At 38.0% G+C, this 22723-nt stretch overlaps 1 protein-coding gene across 1 annotated transcript; it reads right to left on the bottom strand.

The window, feature by feature from the left end:
• Positions 1 to 7970: 7970 nt before the first annotated feature.
• DMBX1 (diencephalon/mesencephalon homeobox 1) lies at positions 7971 to 19844 on the bottom strand (the record flags this gene model as incomplete). Its single annotated transcript, XM_081949378.1, has 4 exons — positions 7971 to 9321; positions 11538 to 11886; positions 17831 to 18009; positions 19691 to 19844. 4 exons carry the CDS (start codon positions 19842 to 19844, stop codon positions 8921 to 8923), a joined length of 1083 nt encoding a protein of 360 aa, XP_081805504.1. The 3' UTR covers positions 7971 to 8920.
• Positions 19845 to 22723: the final 2879 nt, after the last annotated feature.

Genomic DNA, 22723 nt, shown 5'->3' with positions numbered 1-22723 from the left:
GAGGAGGAAGAGGAGTGGGGAGGGAGGAGGGAGACGACAGCGGAGTGCTTAGTGTTCCCTGAGCTTGGTGGTTTTCTTGCAGACATTTCATGACCCAGCTAGGTATCTCACACCAATGACAATAAAACATCTGCAAGCAAACCATCAAGACCACAGGGCATTTATTTCTTCATTTATTACATTTATATGCCTCCTGCCTCATGGTCATCACGATCTCCTCACCAGGACCTTCCAAAATGACTGGCCTCAGAATTACATCTCCACAATCTCAAATTTTATTTATGGTCTATAGAATATTTTAATGGTTTTATTTAAATTTATTATGTATAGAATATTTTTAACGGTTATATTTTAATTTATTGTGTGTAGAATATCTTTTTTTTAAATTATTTTTAGGGAATTTTTATTTATTTATTGTTTATAGAATGTTTATTACAAGAAATGTTATTCCTTTTTGCAAATGTTTTATTTGTGATGCAATACATTGCTTTTAAGTGTACAGGTTGGTGCATGGCTTATGTGTCTCAAGGTGGCTGCTTTTCTATGGGCAGGCCAGGTTGGTGCAAGGCAGCTTTGCCAGATTTTGTGTGCTTCCATGTGATACCTGTTTTGTTTAGGTAATTGTGAGGTGGTTGCTGGTTCTGTGAGCTTCCTGGCACTGTCCTTTATAATTTTCCACAATGCCTTGATGTTTTTTATTCCAATAGCTTTGTCTCACCTGTTCTTAGGGTTAGGGAAAAAAACTGGTTTCATCTGCAGTCTTTTGGGAGGAAATTGTTATTTTTTGGTGTTTTCCTGGCACTATCATAGTTTGTGTGTGTGTGTGTGTAATGTCCCGCAGTTATCTACACATTAATAATGATCAAGTACTAATAATATTTCCTTATAAATTTTAGTGACCATTGTTGTGCAAACACAATTCCAGCAGCTGTTACCATGTGTAAAATTAAATACCCACACCTGATCCATCACGAGACCTTCACTTAGCACACCCACACCTGACCCATTACAAGACCTATTGACAAAAAGACTCACTGATGACTCACAACTGACCCATCACAAGACACTCACTTGATACACCTGAAGCCCTTATAAACAGAAGAATACTGACATATCCTAAACTCCATTGAAGATTTTAATCCAGCAGGGCAATGAAACGTTTGGAAACCACCCAACAAGCTGAGAGAACAAACCTTCACCCTCATTCTTCTTCCTTCCTAATGAAGATTACCACTAGCTCCACGATGCTTCAGCGAACCAACTCTCTTGCATTTACACTATGGCTTATTAAAGGGGGCATGCAAGCTGCTGAGAGAAAGCATGAAGAAAAGATGTTAACTGTCTATGGCAGGGCCTCCCCAAATGTGGCAACTTTAAGAATTGTGGACTCCCAGAATTCTCCAGCCAGCTGGAGTCTTAAAATTGCCAAGTTTGAAGACCTCTGGTCTATGGAGATTCTCAGTCATCCAGGTCATAGATGTCTCAAAGGTGGTTTTTCAAAAGCCAACTGGACTGCTTTTTTTCCTTAAGGAAGAAAAAGAAGTTTCACTGCAAAAAAATTTATTTGAAAAAAGTTGTAATGTTCATACTTGGAAATACTGGTCCCCCTCCCCTTTAAGACGAAAATGTATGATATTTAAATTTTGTTCTCTTAGTAACAAAAAAAGAGCAAAACGCAAAAATAATAGTGAAAGAAACCTACATTGTCAAAAAGAAAAGAATATACACTAAAGGTTCCATAGCAAATAAAAGTGAAAAATTCAACAAAAAAAGAAACAATATGATCTGTCATAACAATAAACAGTTAGAATTCTACATTTATTCATTTAACACAAGTATTGTTCAAAACATTTATATTGTTGATAAATTTATGGCCCCCTTTTTAACCTAATGCATTCTGTATAAATGAATTCATATTTCATTATACTTGTCCATAAAAAGTCTACATCTATATGCAGTCTACTCATAAGTGGCAATCAGGTCTTCATTGAATGAAAGGGCCATAAATTTACCTTTCCAATGCTACAATATATGCGATTTAAAATATTTTAATTATTATATCATTATTATTTTCCTAAATTAAAATATGGGAATAGAAAATGTTTCCGGAAAATAAGGTCCATTTTGGATACAACTTTTTTCACACTGTTACAGTTAAAAGGAAGCAGGGTCCGTGATTCCAGGTTGGATATATTGGGAAAAGATATTAAAAATCTGTTCATTCTAAAGTAGAGGTTCCCAACTTTTGCTCTTGATTCTACTGATAATTTTTAGTGAGTTTGCTAATATACTGTGGCCAAGTTCAAATCTCATAAAAAAATTGATTTTCTCATTGGAATCTTGCAAATTTTAAAGCAACTTCATGACAATCTCATGGGTTTAACCCTTTTATTTCGATTTTAAAATATTTTATTTTTATGTAATTTAACATTCTCTGAGATTATCATAAATACTTTGATTCGTACCATCCTTAAGATGCCAAACTTCAACTTTTAAAATTTGAATGGAATGACTTTTACTTTTTTTTAACTTTTTTTTTTAAAACAATGTGCATTTAGGCTCAAATCCAACAGTCCAAGTAATGCCATTCTTACCAGGGCCGGATTTAGATGAAAAGAGGCCCTAGGCTATTCCACTTATGGGGCCCTTTCACCTCCCATTTTTAAGATTGTAAATTACATGAGAGATAATAAAATACATCATTACTGTGATATATATCAATATATTAAATGAAACATGTTGTAATTGGTACTAACCTTTATAAAAAATGTGGCACGGATAATAAATAAAAATAAAAGGCCCCTCTTGATCTTGAGGCCCTAGGCTGAAGCCTAGTTAGCCTATAGGAACATCCGGCCCTGATTCTTACTCTTATTCTGAACTGGAGAATGTGTTTATTTATTTATAAAATACTTTGAATAAAATCACCCTTTAAAACAATAAAATATTATCTAGGTGTTTCTAACCTTCAATTTGAAAAAAAAGAAAGCATTTCAATCATTCTTCCAATGTTGATCTTGTCTCAATAAATAACAAAGAAACATATTTTTCCTCATATGTTTTTTTTATTATCTGAAGATAACAGGCATTTTACATAAAGTAAGACGGACACAAGTTGGTTACATGGGGTCATGCTGCAGCCTGCTTCAAAAGAATACAATTGTATTTATTTTAAACTATCAGAGAATAAATAAATATTATACATATTTGCATTGCCAGGTAGTGTAGCCTACAACACAAAACTGTTACATTATAGCTTAAATTTTACAGAAAATTATATCATTTTTTTCACCCTTTAAATGTTTAGGTCTTTATCTAGATATGGCCCACATGCATGATTTTGATTAGTAGTTCAATGGTCAAGTTGGTAAGTAGAGGTAGTCCTCAAGTTACAACCACTCATTTAGTGACCATTCGAAGTAACAACGGCAATGAAAAAAGTGACATGACCATTTTTCAGACTTACAATCTTTGCAACATCCTCATGTGATCATGTGATCCCCTTTTGCGACCTTCTGACAAGCAAAATCAATGGGGAAGCCAGATTCACTTAACAAATGTATTACTAACTTAACAACTGCCATGATCCCCTTAAGAACTGAGGCAAGAAAGATCGTAAAATGGGACAATACTCCCTTAACAATTGTCTCACTTAGCAATGGAAATGTTGGGCTCAGTTGTGGTTATATACGTTAAGGACTATCTACAGAGGCAATGTAAATCACCTTTCTACAAACAGCTCCCCAACATCTAAATTGATCTATTCTGGTTTTTAAGCCACAGAGGATTTTAAGCATCAATAGGAACAGATCAGTTTATGAAAGATTTATTCTCAAATGTGACTTCTCTTGAGAGAATTTCCTAGCTCCAGTGATGTAGAGTTTAATACCAATCCTTCAAACTTGTTTTCTCCTTTTTGTCCACTTAAAACACATACACACCTCAGTAACCAAGTGCATTTTCTGTGCATTTGAATTGCTTTTTTAAAAAAAAGCACAAGTTTTTCCAAAGTAGTTGAGTGGGCCTAATAAACATACTGCATTCATATTTTTTTCTCAGTTTTAAGTTGTTATATATAACTATTTTATAAATTCAATATGCAGTTTGATGAAATGTGTACTTTAATTTATTCAGTAAATACCAACTCCAGAGGCAGTTTCCACTTACCACCAAAGCAGGATATTTATTTAGTTCTGTATCTTATATATAACTATACAAAGTAGCTTCAGGAAGTTTGAACAGATCTTTGACTTTTGGGAGATAGACCGGATTGACCCCAGGATTTTTTCAAACTCTGTTTTGCAAAATCTTAGGGTTCCACAAGAACTTGGTGAGATTACACAAGAAACTAAGCAAAAAAATAGGGGAGGGGGGAAAATCACTTGAACACAGAATGTCTTTTATCACTAAAACGTTACTTCCTGTTCAGGAGTTCTAGGTTTGCAAATATTCCTTTCAGCTAACAGATTACGCCATTCTGAAAAAGTTTGATAACCCCCAGTTTTCAACTTTGGATCAGAAAGGATTGTAGTCTCTTTTATTGAAGGAGAATATATTTGAAAGACAACTTCAGTCATTTCAATTCACTGTTCATCTATATTTGGGCTTAATATATGAGGGAATAGGAATCCTGTAGCCCTCCAGTTGCTACTGAACTATCACTTCTGTCAACTGCAGGATACTGGGAGTTGTAAGGCAGGAGTCCCCAACATCTGGTCCGTACACAGGCACCAGTCCACGGCATGCCAGCAAATGGGCTCTGCAAACAAGCAAAGCCCCATCTGCAGGATGCAGGCAACACACAAAACCACACCCCAGTCCATGGAAAAACCTTTCTCCATTGGAACCGGTCCCTGGTGCCCAAAAAGTTGGGGGCTGCTGTCCCACAATGGCTTGTTCTCACAATGGGACAACAAACATTTTGAGGTCAGAACTGGATAATGTCAGTCTTTACTCACCTCCATCCTTGCTGTGGTTTGAAAGTAACTTTTTCCTCTTATGCCATCCAAGTTCTCTTGTCTGTTTCAACTGGAGGGCTTTTTATTCCTTGTAGACTAACCCCAGCAGTTCATTTGCAAAGGAAAACAAATGCCTCCAAATTGAAACAATACTTGCCCTGATCAAAGACATCATTTCCAGCAGTGCCAGTCAGATATCATGGTGGTTTAAAAGCTTGGCTTGATAAATAAGAGGTTGCTGGTTCCAAACCCATTAGAAATGTGTGTGTTTTTAATTACCAATTTCTTTCTTTTAGATAGGTACAATGGTTCTTTTTTATTCCCTCGCTCATTTATCTCCAGGGATTTGAAAAAGAATAATGAAGCAGTGAAACTCTGCACTATTATTTTTAAAGCCTTCAGCTAGCAAGGAAACAGAATAATGACAAAAACATTTTGCTGAGTGATGAAACACCAACCTTTTTAAACACTGGTAATTTTTTTAAGAAGATAAAAAAAATTACCACAGGGTAAAACAGTTGGCAAGCAAGGATTTTTATTTTGAAAACTGGGTGTTGAATCTAGTTATATGTGCATTTTGATTATTTATAATCAAATTATACATTTATATTTGTGTGTGCATATACATATATGAAAACATTTATTTGTATGTACCCTGTTTCCCTGAAAATAAGACCTCCCCAGATAATAAGCGTGAGCACATGCGCTAAAATAAGCTCTCCCCCCAAAATAAACCCTCCCTGAAAATATTGAAACACAGCAGTAGCCATGAAGTGACCATGCTCGCTTCCTCCTGCACCTCCAAAATAATAAGATCTCCCTGAAAATAAGGCCAAGCGCTTATTTCTGGGGGTCAAAAGAAAATAAGACCCTGTCTTATTTTCAGGAAAACATGGTATGTATGTATGTATCTATCTATGCACAGACATGAAAATGCACAGAAAGATGGAGTGATTGGCAATTGCTTTCCTTCAATGAAATGGTAGGAGCACACAACAACATGGAAATGTCCAGTTTAAGGTCACAATAGCCTGCGGTCTAATCTTCCTTGTGAATGGCCAAACTGTCTCAATCCAGATGTGTTTCGCCTAGACTGATTTTGATAGGAGCAAAGAACAAGAGCAGCTTAAACAGTAAGTGCAGATACGTTCAAAGCTTAACAATAACTGGAACATTCCCCATAGACTTGTTGTGTGAAAATGTTCAGGAGAAGGTGTCAAATAAAAAGTTAATTTAATTGCTTCAGACTGCAAAAGGGAGTTCACCAGGTGTCTGCACATAAAAACTAATATTTCAGGGATAAGGGTTATAGCTTAGTTTTGTTCCCAGCTTCCGACTTTCAGCCTCTAAGATGTTTGTGCGTGTGACAGTGAAGGCCAGAGAGAGATTCTCGTACTTAATGGAAAGCTTTCTTCACCTCTGCCCGGGCTAATTATATCTTCATGGAATGGAAGCCATTGGTTATATAAGAGAATGAACAGCTTGATTTGAATGCAGATGATGAGATTCTTACTTTGGTCACCCCCACTTTTTCAGGGATTCCAGCTATCTTTTGCATGCAGCCCTTGCCAAGTAAATTACAATACAATATGCTCCCCTTTAATGAGAAATGAATAATCTCCTGAAGCAACTGAAAAAGATACACTACAATTTAAGAACTTTTCCCCCTTACCTATTAGTATGAACATGGTTGTATTTTAACACAATTTGTTTTCAAAACTTGGTTAGACTTCAGATATATAAATGGTGTAAGGAGAATTCCAAGGACTTAAATTTGGATCAAATAATCAAAGTATTGCCCAGTTCCAGTTTCAAGATGGAGCTTCGAAACTGTGTATGAGAACTGCTCTGAAGAAATTAAGACTATAATTTCAGACTCAAAATCTGTGATTCCATTCATGTATGCTTCACATATATTTAAAAGGTACAACATATTATTTTATTAACCAGATTGTAACATAGGCAGTTGGTCATATATATATATATAATCCACTTTTGGGAGTACTGATTTACATTACTATTCATTAATTTTTCTTTTTACTATTTATTTTTCTCCATCAAAATGAAAATTTTACTGCACTGAATCTCAGAAATGCTAAAGTAATTTTGAGAGTGGCGTGTTCTGTGTTAATTGAACATTTTTATTCAATGAAAGCTTTCAGAGCAACAGAATTTTTGCTCAGTTTAATTACAAAGCTCTTGACATAAGAGGATAATTAAATACTTCAGTAATTACAAGATGTAATAACATTGGATATGTCTGTATGCATTATGTTCCTGAATGAAAATGTGTGTGTGTGTGTGCTTGCAGAATGTATGATGTTAACTTTTGAAGATACATAAATAGCGTACAAAAATTTTATGACAATAACGAAAGTTTTGTACTCAACAAAAGAGGTATGCTTGCAAACTTCAAAATTAAACCTGGATTGAGCAAATCTAAATTTTACCAGAAGAAGCTTTGCAACCCTTAGGAGAAAGAAATCATAGTAAAGAGTTTCCTTTATAGAAAATAAAAGTTCTAAAATAAATTTGCTGCCTACAGACTTTAGGCAATATTTTAAAATGACATTCTTTCATGTAAGTTTTATCTTCTATTTAGCCATTGGCATTACAAACCAAACTGAAAAAAAAATCTGGAATATGTTTTTTCCTTGTATTTGCACTATGTCTTCTAACAGGAAAGTAATATAATTTCATTGTAGCATCTTTCTTATAACTTCTTAATATTACTTTGACTTTCCCCATTTTTTAAACTCTCAGTGTCCTATGTTCACTTTTGTACTATTTAATCTCTGCCTTCCTCAACCTAATGACTAGCTCCACCATTAACCAGACTGAGACGGTATAAAATGTCAGATGATAACTGGTGATGACATTTATTACTATTATTAAAGGGAGGATGAAAGGGGCCTTTGGGATTTACTGTCTCCAACACCAAGCAAATTTATTAGACACAACACAGGGCACTTTGCCTGGGTGGCAGGAGGAAGGTGCCATGCACTGCCCAGTGGAAGGGTGCCAACATCTCTTGCCTTGACTTTGCATGCAACTAATATAGAAAAGGCCTGGCAGATAAAGCACACCATTGCACAACTGTTTTTCAGTTTCAAAGTTGCACAAACATACAAATAGAAAATGATGTATCTTAGCAGAAGATTACAGTCTTTGGAATTTGTACAGAAAAATTAGTAGGGCTTTCAGCCATTTTATCTGAGGAAGTGCTTCAAAGAAAAATCTGAACCTGTTCGAGTGGAAGTGCTTAACCAGGAATCAGTTCTTAAATATATCCTGGTGTTCATAACATACAGCAAAAAGTGGCAACTGGAGTTTGACAACTGCTTTTATTCAGCTGCATTAGAAATATTGATAGTGTAAAACCAGCTGATAAAGAATTTGCTCTTTTTTCCTCTGTTTTGTTGTTGTTGTTGTTGTTGTTGTTGTTGTTGTTGTAATGACAGTATTGATTCCATCTACTGAATACGTATAAAAGGCAAAAGAAAATGGAAAGAGGGGTGTTCCACAATTCTGCATAAGGCAACACTGATATTAACACACAAGTGAAAGAACATGTAGACTATGTACAGTTTGAAGTGGGACTTCCTCTTCCCAGTTCTGCTCCCTCCCCAAATAAAAGCAAAGCTCTCAACACATAGAATAACAACAATGTTCCCAAATAATTCATATTTGACTCACAGTTCTGAAGACAATTTCACATTTTAAAACACCTTTCTGTAGGCTTTTTTTTTTTAATTGGCCAGTGCAAAGAGGCAGAGGTAATGCCAGATGTGGTCTCCACATGACTTCTGTCAACCCTTTCCCACAAATGGGAGCACCTTAATGGGGACAAAATTGAAAGTAGTAGGCTCTACATCAGAAATCCTTCTCTCCGGTGGAAGAGAGTTGGGCGTTTCCTTGAAGCCGTCTGTTTATCAGGCTTTTGCTGGAGTTCAGCTAGGCCCTCAGTTTGGTAAAGTATCCAGTCCCAGAGAGGCAGCGTGTTGCTTTGCTCGCAGCCGGAGATTCTCAATGCTGGTTGTTTTACTGTTCAGGCTGGGAAGAGAGGAAGATGCCTGGAGAATTGGAGAGGACCACACTTGCTGGGCGTGAGAGAGGGACTGGTAATAAGACTGGCAGTGCAGCGAGCTTAGGGGTGCCATGTTGACATTCATGCCCAAATACGGCATGGAAGAAGGGTTTCCCATTTCAAAGGACGAATAATGGACCAAGTTATTGGTAGCTGCCATGTGTTGGCGGAACTGCTCTTGAAGGCGGAAGAGGCTGAGAGGAGAAGACGAATAGGAATGCGCCTGAGACATGCCACTACTGGAGGATGCAGTGGCAGCAGTGCCGACAGGGGATTCTGCATTGTTAAACACAACAAAATCAAGTCAATGAAGACTAAGCTCCGACCTGGAATGAATACATTGCATTGGGATTTTAAAAAGATGTTTCAAGCTCTGTGCAATGGGGTAAAGGAGAAATAATGGTGGTTGTATTGCCATGTTTGAAAACATGATTTGTGTAAACAATGGGAAGGGAACCCATGGACTTTTCATCGCTTTTCCATAACTGTCAGCGCAGCCCCAGACAGAACTCACAATGTTAAGAGATGTAGGGGCAGGGCCGGATTTAGATGAAAAGAGGCCCTAGGCTATTCCACTTATGGGGCCTTTTCACCTCCCATTTTTAAGTTTGTAAATTACATGAGAGATAATAAAATACATCATTACTGTGATATATATCAATATATTAAATGAAACATGTTGTAATTGCCACACTTTATAAAAAATGTGGCATGGATAATAAATAAAAATAAAAGGCCCCTCTTGATCTTGAGGCCCTAGACTGAAGCCTAGTTAGCCTATAGGAAAATCTGGCCCTGTGTAGGGGGATGCATTTAGCAACCTCTGAAAATCTACAGCTCCTTCTTTCATGTAAAGATCCTGTTGGATCCTAGAATTTCAGATGCCACTGGACACATTCTTGTCTAAAACCCTGGCAATTATTCTTAGTAATTCTGATCCAGATAAAATATGATATCTTAAGGATCAGTGATTTGCTCTTCCTTTCATACAAATGCAAAAAAGCCCAACGCTTGTTTGATTTATATATCACAAATTTCATTCAGAGGTAGGGATTTACAGCAAAAATTAAAACATGCACATATTTCTAAGCATAGAGACAAGCTTAGAGACCTGGGCTAGAAGATGTTAGAAGATTCCTTTAGCAATTGTAAAGCGGAAGTTCGAAAGAGGAGAAAATAATATTGTCTGATCTACATACGTCTAAGGCCAAAATTTACATAGCAGCCATTTATAACATTTATGTTTCCTTTATTGCTGTCATGTTCAGTGTTACTGCATCACTTCTTTGCTAGATTGTTATGTGACAACAAAGTGATAGTAACACCAACTTTCCATATAGGCAACCTCATGATTTGGCACTTTAAATGTTTGTCACATAGCTTCATACCCTGTTTCCCTGAAAATAAGACCTCCCCACATAATAAGCCCAATCGGGCTTTTGAGCGCATGTGCTAAAATAAGCCCTCCCCTGAAAATAAGCCCTCCCCAAAAATATTGTAACACAGCAGCAACCGTGAGGTGACCACGCTCGCCTCCTCATGCACCTCAAAATTAATAAGACCTCCTTGAAAATAAGGCCAAGTGCTTATTTCGGGGGTCAAAAGAAAATAAGATCCTGTCTTATTTTCGGGAAAACACGGTATGTGCCTGGATTGAACTCATCCATAAATGAATCACTTGTGTGAAATGTTACCCTTGCATTCATTAAAGCAAAAGCTGAATGTGAAACTGCATTGTAGTCTGGAAAAAACATATCACACGAAGATGGACGCAGGGCTTCTGCTTGTAGGAAATAGCTGAGACTGCTGTACATATCCCATTGGCCTGTCATATTTGGAAAAATTACTTTAAACCTGCGCCAAGATGGATGAAGCTCTTCCATCTTGGCACAGGTTTTTTTTTTTACAATATAAAGCTGTAACTTTGTAATTCCAAGACCTGGGTTAATAGTAGTCTTCTTTGGCAATATTTTAACATTTAATAGTTGTTACCAAATTAAATTGGTGCTTGCTCAGTTTGATGTTTAGGTAAAAATTGTCAACTTCAGAGTCATAGCAATGCTTGGAGAATACTGAGGATTTGTGAAACAACCTCCTAGCTAGCCCAAGTTCCAATAAAACAAAGCAGTCACATCACAGGCATTGTTCTGCCTGACTCGGTGAATGAAATAATGAACATGAAGTAACTGAATAACTTAAGAGAAAAAGAAGCAAACTATGAGAAATGTTTAAGCCACTTTTCTTCAGAGACAAAAATTCACTTTTGAAATAATCCGCCTGGAAGTGACTGAAATGGTTTGGTGTGATTATTTTAAAGGGTTTTAATGTTCTCAGTATTTTGGGACCTTGTGTGTTTCCCTTCTCTACCTTTTTTTTTAAAAAAAAAATCTTTTACATTGTTAAGAGATCTGGAAACCTGAGTTTGCACGCTTTAATCTAACATGGATTTTGAGATAAAAATTCTTAGCAAAGGGAATTGGTTTTCTTCTCACCTGCTTTTGGACTTGCCCTCTTACTATTCAGCGCCTTGTTTTCCTCTCCAGGACTTTTTTCTTCCTTGTTCTCCTCCATGGAGATCTTGAATTCTTCCTCTTTGTCTGTCTGGTCCTCGGCTGCTGACTCGCTGGCTGAATGCTCGGAGAGTGTCAGGCTGAGCTCTGCATTGACCTCCCTTGGCAAGCTCAGAGATTTGTCTGCATCGGGAGTTGGAGCTTCTAACACGGGAGTGTCTGCTTTGCCTTCACTGTGATTGGCCTCTGAGTCTTTCTGCTTCTGTAGCTGTTCTTTCTGTAGGCTGCGCTGCTTCTTTCGAAATTTAGCTCTTCTGTTTTTAAACCAAACCTTTGTTTCCCACCCCCAAAAAAAAGGAGATGAAGAAAAGGGGAAAAGGGAAGAATGAACGATAAAATTTTGGATTGAATATTGAATTTTTCTCGTCATGCCCATTCCAGAAACCTTAGCAAACTACATGTACAAATTCAAACAAATTCAAAGTTTAATCAGCATATTCTCCTGTTTATAAATGACTAGTAGCAAACTCCTAATTGTTTTGTTTGAAAATATGAGCTGCAATTAATCTGGGTCTGATAAAGTTTTAAAATTAAAGCAGGTGGAAGATGTTGATGTAGTATATAAATAAAATCCTATGCACACTTAAGCCACATTAAGTGTATCTGAATTTATGTATATAAATTAAGGCTGAGCTTCTGGTGAGGATCATGAGGAAAGAGCAGGGATGGCATTACAATGTAAATCAGCAGCCAGATCAGCAGAGATCAGCAGGCACAAATCTTTCTGGATAAATGAGAGATCATGCAATCACCCATTTGCACTCTGGATAGCTGTGTCTTATGACTGCAGGAGCTGAGGAGTCACAATCAGCATATAATTAATTTATACCTAAAGAGATATTTTCTAAGCGATTGGGGTAAGATTCTATTTGGTGAATTATAATTATTATTATAATTATAAGGACACGGTGGCTCAGTAGCTAAGACGCTGAGCTTGTCGATCAGAATGGTTGGTGGTTCGAAACCCTATTGCCACGTAATGGAGTGAGCTCCCATTACTTGTCTCAGCTTCTGCCAACCTAGCCATTCGAAAGCATGTAAAAATGCAAATAGAAAAATAGGGACAACCTTTGGTGGGAAGGTAACAGCGTTTCATGCACCTTTGGTGTTTAGTCATGCGGGCTACATGACCACGGAGACATCTTTGGACAGCGCTTCGACTTTGAAATGGAGATGAGAACTGCCCCCTAGAGTCGGGAACGATTAGCACATATATGCGAGGGGAATCTTTACCTTTAATATTTTTTTTATTACAAAGGAAGGAAGGAAGAGCTTTAAAGCTTAATTTAAAATAAAACTTAATTAACTTAATTTTTTATTCTATTTATTCTTTTTGCAAAAAGCTTGGCAAGCGGCTGATATAAGAAAGTTTAAAATGGATGAAGTGGGACAATTATTTTGAAAGATTAATTTTTCGTGAAAATGTTTTCATCGGAAATATATTAGGCACATGAACCAGACCTTTGTGGAAATGTTTTCTGTTTACTATTAATCAGTGCTGATAATTGGTGAATTTTGCAAACCAAAAGCAAAAAGTAATGAGTCAGACTATAATGCTGACTGCATCTATGAAGATAAGGGTTGTGAGATTGATTATGGAGTGGCATTAAAAATAAAAGTATTAAAGGCACAAAAAGAAAGAAAAAAGGAGGGAAAGTTTGTATTCGTCCCCCTTCTTTGAGACATTTTCCTTTTAGCATTACAAGCAGGCCATCAAGAAAAGCAGAGAGAATGCAAGGGAGGCAAGGATAATTTGAGCAACCTGCAGAGGAAGGAATTAAACCAGATCTGCTTCAGGAAATGTTTGAGGAATTAGCCAATATATCAGCAGAATGACTGGATACCAAAGTAACTAAATCGTTTGTCACCAAATTGATAGGTTTTTTTTGGGGGGGGGGATAGGTGAAAGATTTGTAAAGATGGAAGAGGATATGAGAGGTGAAGTTAAAAAGATGGAAAGCTTGTAAAACAAGTCTCCATGTAGTAAAACAGGTTTAATTTAAAAAAATTAAAGCATAAGACAGAAGTTATAGTTTATAGAATTGGAACGAGCACTAGATAACCTATCTCTAGTGGAATTAAGAGTGAAGGAATTTTGTTTGAGACTTAGAGCAATCCAGGAAGAATAAAGATGTTAGAGAAAAGTTGATTAAAGCCCTGACAAACTTTTTGGATTAGGAAGAAGAGGACACTGAAGCAGAAATTGCTAAAGTGTAGAATAAATTCCAGTTGTGCATGAACAAGAAATGGTTTAAGGGATGTTTTGATGAAATTTATCAGGAAGAAAGCAAGAAATCAGGTTTTGAAGCAGCATTTTAATACAAGATTGAAGATTGATAAATCAGATATAATTGTTTTTACAAAAATTTCTATTAGAATTTTGCATACTTATTTTTGACTGAAAGATTAAAGCAGAAAAAATGCATTCTGATAGGACAAATTCCAAGGTTTGATTTTTAATTTTAAATAGCAGAGATTTTGATTAAATTATGTTGAGAAAATGAGGGAATTTGTAGAAAAATCCAAAAAAAATAGGAGATCCAAATTGAGATATCAGAGAAGACTACACAGAAATTCCAATAGTGCAACAAGAAAATGAAAGATGATACAGAAGTAAGTGCTACAAACATTGATTTTTCTAAACTTTTGGCTTCGTGGTGGAATAAAAATCTTAATGTGGAATATAAATGTAGCAAATGCTAATTAAAAGATGGGGAAATGATTATTTAAAACAATTAAAACAAGATATAATTCAGTCTTAGCCTCCTGCAAATTAACTTCTATCCCAATTAACCTACAATGCAGATCAGTCAATACAAGATCTTGTTTTAGTTGAAGATTTATGTATAAAACAACTGCATCTCAATTTTTTCTCTTTTTTTCTTTTCTGTTGCTTCAGAAGTAAGACCCACATTTTTATGATTTTATGATGAAGGGTGCTAACAGTTTTGGTTGTCATATACAGATGGAACAATAGGAAAATATATAGCTGAAAGAATTGAAACATATATGTATAATCTTTCTTTAAGATTAGATATAATCTTAAGGAAACCTTTATAAAATGACATATCATTGATATTTGCCACCTGAGAAATTGTATAAAGACATTTCAAATTTATGATGGATATCCAAACAACAGGAAGGGACATTGTATTATCTTTGAAAAAGCTAGAAAAGTCTGGATCCAAATTTTTGGATCCATTGCTTCAGAGCACCTTAAAGATTGATATACAATAGAAACCAGAGGGGCTCTTTCTGGAAGGGATAATCTGGAAAGTCATGGATTTTTTTGTACATGATAACTACAGCAAGCTTATTGTATGTATAACTACACTGACTTTTTGATCAAAGAAAAGACAATATCTACATTTATAACTGACTGGGAAGTCTTGTACATTTTTTTCAAGAAACAGAAAAAATGAAATTATGATTCATGTTTTTGATTATTAAACAGAAACATTTTTGGAAAGAAGGGAGATATGTTGTAACCATAGTGTAAGAGGTAAACATATAATTGTACTTATAATTGTTGTAATTCTTTATAGCTTTTTTCTTCCTTTCTATTTTTCTTTTCCTTTCTTACAGATCTCTTTTTTCTTTATATTACGTTGCATTAATTCTTATATTTAAAAAAAACTTGTATAACATTGTATAAAAATATTTGCATAGGATATTGCTGTGAGTTTGAGATCACATCTTGGGTTACCATCATCAAAACAATTATTTTGGATCCTGTGTCATTGGCAGCTATTAGAAATGTATGTATAAAGTAAAGCAGGAATAATATCTAAACATACATAATGAGGAACAGCTACAAATTAACATGTCTTAGCTTAACTGCATCTGCAGGCTTAATTTTACATGTTAAATATATATCAAGTGGTCCTCATTTTTCTTTACACTAGTATATGTACCCTAATGGAAACCACTACACACAGAAGGTGTGGTAGTTATGAAATCTACCTTCTCATATGAAAAAGAGAAGGGAGAACACAGAAGGGAGAAAAGCTTCATTAGCATCATTGGTTTTTTTTTCCCTTTCTTAATTCACCCATGGTATTCTGATTTTCTGAAACAACTTTAAGCCTGCCCCTCTACCCAGGCATTGATCTCAATCAGAATATGAGCTCCAAGCTCATATCATATTACTGTACCATAAAGAACCTTTAGGCAGTCGGTATGTATAAAATACATCAAGTATATTGTGCAATTTAATCCTGTGTTTATAGCAGAGAAGCAGAAATAAGTGCATGTTAATCACCAAGTGAAAGTCATACTTGAATGACCAAAAAAGGAAATATGGCCAGAAAGCTTGATTTATTTGTCTGGGTGTTTTATAATCATATTATGCTCTGAAGCAGCAGATCATGGTCTTGTCGGAGTCAAGGTCCAAGGAGGAGGAGGAGGAGAAGATGGATCTAGGGCCGACGGAGCAGAGAAGGTATTCTGCCAATTCGCCCCGATTCAGGTGAACTGATAGTGGTGGTGGCGGGAGGTTCCACCCACCTGCCCAGATGTCATCACAGACTCTCTGCAAATGTGCAGAAGTACCACACACGAGCAAAGCGAGAGGCGCGCATGCCACACCAGTAGCAAAGGTAAAAGGATTTCATGCCTGCGACGGAGGGCATGGACTCAATCCCTATTCCCATGAGAAACAACCTAGGGAGGAGGACGAGGCAGTGCTGGGCCTCTCAGGCCTCAGAAGAGTAGGCAGGGAGAAAGAGAGGGCACAGGCTGACTGAGAAAGGGAGGAAGAGATGGAAAGGTGGCGGAGCAGGGGAGTGGTGGAGTTCCAGAGACGAGCAAATGCTTTCCCCCGTCCGATCCCCAAGTGCAGAGAATGGAGAGGAGGCAGAGGCAGCACAGGGCAACTTGACTACTGAGGAGGAGGCACTCTGCCCCTCCTCACAAGGATCACCTGGAGAGTATCATTTAAAGAGATGCTGTGAGAAGGGGCTTTTATCAAGAACAAGTGTTGCATTTCAAGGCAACACTTTCCACTGCTCCTAGAAGAACTTTGCTCCCAAATCCTTGCCTTTGTTGACTGAGGTTTGATCCTTTGCCTTGATGTCGGTGGACTTCCACTGCCAGGAAGTTGCACGAAGCGTGTGCAGGTGCGCGGGTTCGAGCCTCGCTCTGGGACTGTAAGTGTACCCTGTGGGCAGAGACTTTGGGGAACGGACCAGGAATTGTTGGATTGTGGGAATTTGGGGGGGTGGGGATGGTGGTTGAATAAAGACTGAACAGCTTTCACCTAGCAAGTGTTGCTTGCGTGCCAACCCCGGGTCACAACACAGCAATTTTGCACAATTAGGAGAAGGACTTTTATGAACTCCGTGATCTGTTTTCAGAGTTCAAAGGTCTAACACTTGTACTAAGCAGTGACGTGCAGTCAGGGGAGGCAGGGGAGGCAGGGGAGGCAGAGCCTCACCGCTCTCATCATGAAAAGAAAAAAAAATCTCCCTTTTTCTCTTTCATCTCTTTCTTGCGCGTGCAAGCAAAATACCCCAGGATCACGGTGGCGGGGAAAGCAACTCCTTCCACTGCGCTGCGGAGAAGAGCCACAGGAAGGAGGGGAATGGGACCATGTGTGCAGCAGGCTCCTCAGCGCAACTGCAATCCCCTTCATGTTGGCTCAGGAAGGAGGGGGATGGGACCACGTGTGCAGGGGAGGGGGACCGCAGCTTGCGCTGATCTGAGGATGGCGCTGAGGAGCCTCCTGTACACGTGGTCTCATTCCCTTCCTTCCTGAGCCAACATGAAGGGCTGCCTCCTGCACACGTGGTCCCATTCCCCTCCTTCCTGCGGTTCTTCTCTCTGCTGCAGCGCAGCAGAAGGAGTTGCTGTCCCCGCCACCGCGATCCTGGGGTATTTTGTTTGCACGCTTGCAAAGATCAAAGTTGTCACAGTCCTCCCTTCATGATGATAATTTGATGATGTCACCAGCCTCACCAGCCCTAAACCTCACCGCACATCACTGGTACTAAGACTACAGAAACAACAGCACTCACATAGAGTTAGCATCTAAGAGAAACCAACCCTCTTCTATCTTGGCTAATAGGCGTTTTTGCTCCTAAAAAACTATTTGATTCTTTAGATACACACACTTAGCTGCGCTTGAGATGCTGTTATCATGATAAAACGTGTATTCACAGTTCATTTAGTATTTAGCTCAAGTGTATTGCCATGAGAAATACTAATTGATTGGGTACCTGTACTCTAGCCTCTGGAAGATTAGTGCACATTGCCAATCTCTCTCGCATCACCACGTCTGGATAGTGAGTTTTCTGGAAAGTTTTCTCCAAGGCTTCCAGTTGTTGGGCTGTGAAAGCTGTGCGGCTTCTCCTCTGCTTGCGGTGCTGGGAGCCATAACGGGCCTCCAAGATGATGTCTTGAAACGTACAGCCGTTGGGAGATAAGAAATAGGGCCAATTTAATTAGTGTAATTTGTGGGTTAAAAATAATAACAACAATATGGCAGCCAACAAAAAATAAATAACTGGGAAAAACGTCTACTTCAAGGCTACCAAAGAAAGCAAGATCCAAAGATGCAAGGCTGAATTAGTGGGCATTATTATATTATTTGAAATACAATAAGTTTCAAATATTTGCTCTTGCATGTAAGCCAATCTTTCCTAAACAGGTCCCACTGGAAGTAATTTGATTTCAGCGTTCATAATCCTAGCTAGCAAAGTCAACAAATCTGGACAGCACAGGGTTTGGATAAACATTATGGATGAAAAGAAGGAATGGCAAACCTTATGAAGCTCTGCCTCTTTGCTGTTCTATTAATCCCTACTGTATATGTAGAAGATTATTGTCTGCAGAGTTTAACTTCTCTGTATCCATGGAAGTATTCCCCAAAGTTCAGACCCTCATAAAACCTGGTAAAAAGAAGGATCTTTGGGGAGATCCATTTTGTAAAATCGGAGGCGGGGGGGGAGAGCTTCTACTACAGAAGAGGCAAGGATGTCTCAAGAGGAATCTAAAGAAGTCCTCCAGAGCTTTCCAAATGAGAGAAAATAAACTCATTTGATGGTAACAGTGAATGAGGTCTTCTCTCACTTTCTCATAGAAATTTGCACAAAGATGTACGGGAAAGATGTTTCTTCAAACAGTACATATTTTGGAAAGTGACATGCACAAATATGCAAATATATTAAAGAAATATTTTCAGAAAAGGTGTACGTATGTAATAACCTGTGCCTTGGAGTGGGTTGTTCCGATATTATTGTTCTTATTTTTTTTTATTTCAAAATGATTTAAGGATGATTGTAAATTGCTTTTCTAATGAGAAGTGGTTTAGAAATACTTTTAATAAGTTATTAACTGAATATTAGGTGAAATTGATGCTACCAAATACGAATGTTTCAAGCTTGCATTTATTCTATAAGTATGGGTAGTCCTCAACTTACAATAGTTCATTGAGTGACAGTTCAAAGTTACAACAGCCCTGAAAAAAGTGACCCGGCTGTTCTTCACAGTTATGACTTTTGCAGCATCCCTATGGCCACATGATCAAAATTCAAATGCTTGGCAGCTGGTTTATACTTATGACTGCTGCTGTATCCCAAGGTCACGTGATCACCTTTTAACGACCTTCTGAACAAGCAAAGTCAATGGGGAAGCCAGATTCACTTAACAAACAGGTTACTAACTTATCAACTGCGGTGATTCATTTAACAACTGAGGCAGTAAAGGTCTTAAAATGTGACAAAACTCACTTAACAAATGTCCCACTTATCAACAGAAATCTTGGCCTCAATTGTGGTCGTAAGTCGAGGACTATCTGCACCGCCAAATAAACGAATAGAAGGGGAAGATGGACTAAAAACTAACAATATCACCACCATGATAAGTGCTGAAAATTGCAAGGAAGAGAAATGAATAAGTGCAACATACTTTCTTCCTCTTCTTTTTGAATCCGTACAAAATTGGGCAGACTGGATATTTCTAGTTATTTCAACCCTGACTTTCTTAAAGTTTCTTAAAGGTCCCCTCGGTAACTCATGAGAGGGAGGCTGTTCCCATATCCCCCTCCCACCTGGCACAAACCCCGTCCTTGTTCTTACCAGCCAGTCTTTCTGCCAGCGTGAGGGCATGCACTGAGGGCCTGTAATCGGGTGCGTGCTGGGCTTGCTGGGCTGCTTGTTGGTGCAGGTTATACATCGCGCTCAAGGAATTCATGGCGTGGAGAGAATAGCCATTCACTCCATAGTGCTGCATGGTGACATAGGACCTGAAACAACGGAGAAAGGAAACTGGTTGGAGGGTTGTTGTTGGGGCAATGTATGGATTGCAAAAGAAAAGCAAGAATGTTGAAAGAAATAGAGTTGAATCTCATACAGAATTGAATCAAATAGAATAGAATAGAATAGAATAGAATAGAATAGAATAGAATAGAATAGCAGAGTTGGAAGGGACCTTGGAGGTCTTCTAGTCCAACCCCCTGTTTAAGCAGGAAACCCTATACCGTTCCAGACAAATGGCTATCCAACATCTTCTTAAAGACTTCCAGTGTTGGGGCATTCACAACTTCTGGAGGCAAGCTGTTCCACTGATTAATTGTTCTAACTGTCAGGAAATTTCTCCTCAGTTCTAAGTTTCTTCTCTCCTTGATTAGTTTCCACCCATTGCTTCTTGTTCTACCCTCAGGTGCCTTGGAGAATAGTTTGACTCCCTCTTCTTTGAGGCAACCCCTGAGATATTGGAACACTGCTATCATGTCTCCCCTAGTCCTTCTTTCTATTAAACTAGACATACCCAGTTCCTGCAACTGTTCTTCATATGTTTTGGCCTCCAGTCCCCTAATAATTTTTTTGGATTCAGGGTCCCTTTTTCTGTTTGGAGTTCAAAGGATACGTGTTTCATCCTTAATGCCCCATCCAACTATGGATCAGGCAACCATAAGAGCAACATCTTACTTCCATGGTAACTGAGCAAGATGGGGTAAATGTAATATAGAGAAACACAAATATCCCTTGCACTGAAGTGCTGAGGTGAGCTGCTTAGAATGATGGATTGGAAACGGGGAGATCAGTTCGAATCCATATTCTGTTGCTGGAGGATGCAGGTTCTGTTTCAGGCTAACCTACCTTGTAGGGTTATTTTAAAGGTTAAATAGATAACCCAAATCCCTGCACAATTTCCTGAGTTCTACAGAGAAAGGAAGAGATAAGACAAACATGTAAGAAGCCAAAGAAGGAGACCAATATCAATGTGTTGCCATTACGAATATTTGTCTTCAGGGTTTCTCACCCTCCTATGCCTTTCCATGGAATGGCCAATTATTTTATTTTATTTATTTATTGTATTTATAGACCGCTAAAAAAAAATCATATACACAGCAAAAATATTAAATACCCCTTAAAAACAGATTAAATATAAAGCCTGTACAGTAATAATAAAAATTAAAAAACAGCTTAAAAGGTCTACCCCCAAAAATTTAAAATACCGGCCAGGGGGATAGAAGATTAAAACTACGATTGGGCCAGGCCAGCTAATTGGAACAGGTGGGTCTTAAGTTTCTTGTGGAAGGAGCGGAGATCGGTGGTTGTTCTGATGTCGGGGGGGGGGGAGGTCATTCCAGAGGGTCGGGCCCATCCCAGAGAAGGCCCTGCCACCCTCCAGATCAGGGGTCAGCAACACGTGGCTCTGCAGCCACATGTGGCTCTTTCATCTCTCTGCTGTGGCTCCCTGTTTTCGGCCGGTGCCACAATTTTGAGAGGAGCTTCCAGTTTAGGGGGGCGGGAGCTGGAGAAGCACAGTGCTCCAGGAGAAGACTCTATGGCAAGAGGTGGGTTTTCCAGTCAGCTCCACAATTGATAGGGCTTTCAGTTACGACAGGTAGAGGAAAAAGAATGCCACACTAGGAGGAGACCCTATGGTGGGGGAACCAAACTTCTGGTCAGCTCCAGAATTGAACCGGGGGCTTCTGGTTATGACCTTTGTGGTTCCCTGTGGTGTTTTTTTTTCCTCTGGGAAACAGGTCCGAATGGCCCTTTGAGTGTTTAAGGTTACCGACCCCTGCTCCAGATCATTGATTTTAAAACTTCGTATCTTTAAGAGGTGGACTTCAACTCCCAGAATTCCCTAGCCACCTTTCTGGTAATTGAAGTCCATATATATTATAGTTGCCAACTTCGAAAGGCACTGGCCTAGGGACTCTCAGAATTCTGAGTTACCTGGAGTCCCTTTTAGATTTCACCCCCTTTCATTTTGACTGTTCTTGAAAAACTAGGTTGAAGCCTTTATATTTGACACAGAAAGTATCATTTTGCTTGTTCAAAGAAAATATAGGTGACACTTGAACTTGAAAAATTAATTTATGTTCACTTTCAAAATAGAAACATCTATTTTTCTGCAAACAGTAATCCTATTTTTCACCTATTCCATTGGTTCACCAGTATGCTTTTATAAACTACAATTTAGGGTCTACTTATCAAATCATCTGCATTTCATAAATGAAATCTATTTTATTTGAAATGTAAATTTTATAAATTTGTAAGGAATAAATGAAACACACCAGAGTTTTATAATGCCTGCTTGAGAAACCATTCTCTACAAAAGTACTATTCAAAACAGGTGTGGTGCATTCTAACGGAGGTGGAATTTTAAAATCTTAAACATGTTCTACCCAATCCTATGGCGACTTAATGAACTTGATCCATGTGATGAAGTTTTCATGTAGCTAATATAATTTGACTTTTGCTACAGGAGAAAGCTGTAACTGATATAGTTACCATCTTTCCAGTAAGAGATTCGGGATGCACAAATTGTCTTATTTAGACAATTGACGATCTTCAGAATTGCTACTTTTAAAATGTGATTTTTACGTTTGTGTGATTTCCTCCAATGTTACAACTTCCAAAACATTGACATAAGAATGAAAAGAAATACACTGAGAGCAAGACTGTAGCTTTGGGTATTTGTATGCTGTCGGCTACTGAATATTATTTGTATACTGCTGAGAGACAAAATATCACTAGATATAGATTTCATCTGTAACCAGTCATCTTATATTTTCCAACACTGGAAAATAGGTAGCCTCAAGCCGTAGCAGTCATTTTATTCTTGAAATCCAGCCTCTCATAATCTTTCCTTGG

This window comes from Natrix helvetica (genome assembly GCF_964273705.1).
Source record: "Natrix helvetica genome assembly, chromosome: 3".
Classification (NCBI taxonomy): Eukaryota; Metazoa; Chordata; class Lepidosauria; order Squamata; family Natricidae; genus Natrix; species Natrix helvetica.
This window is presented reverse-complemented; position numbering and strand designations above follow the sequence as displayed.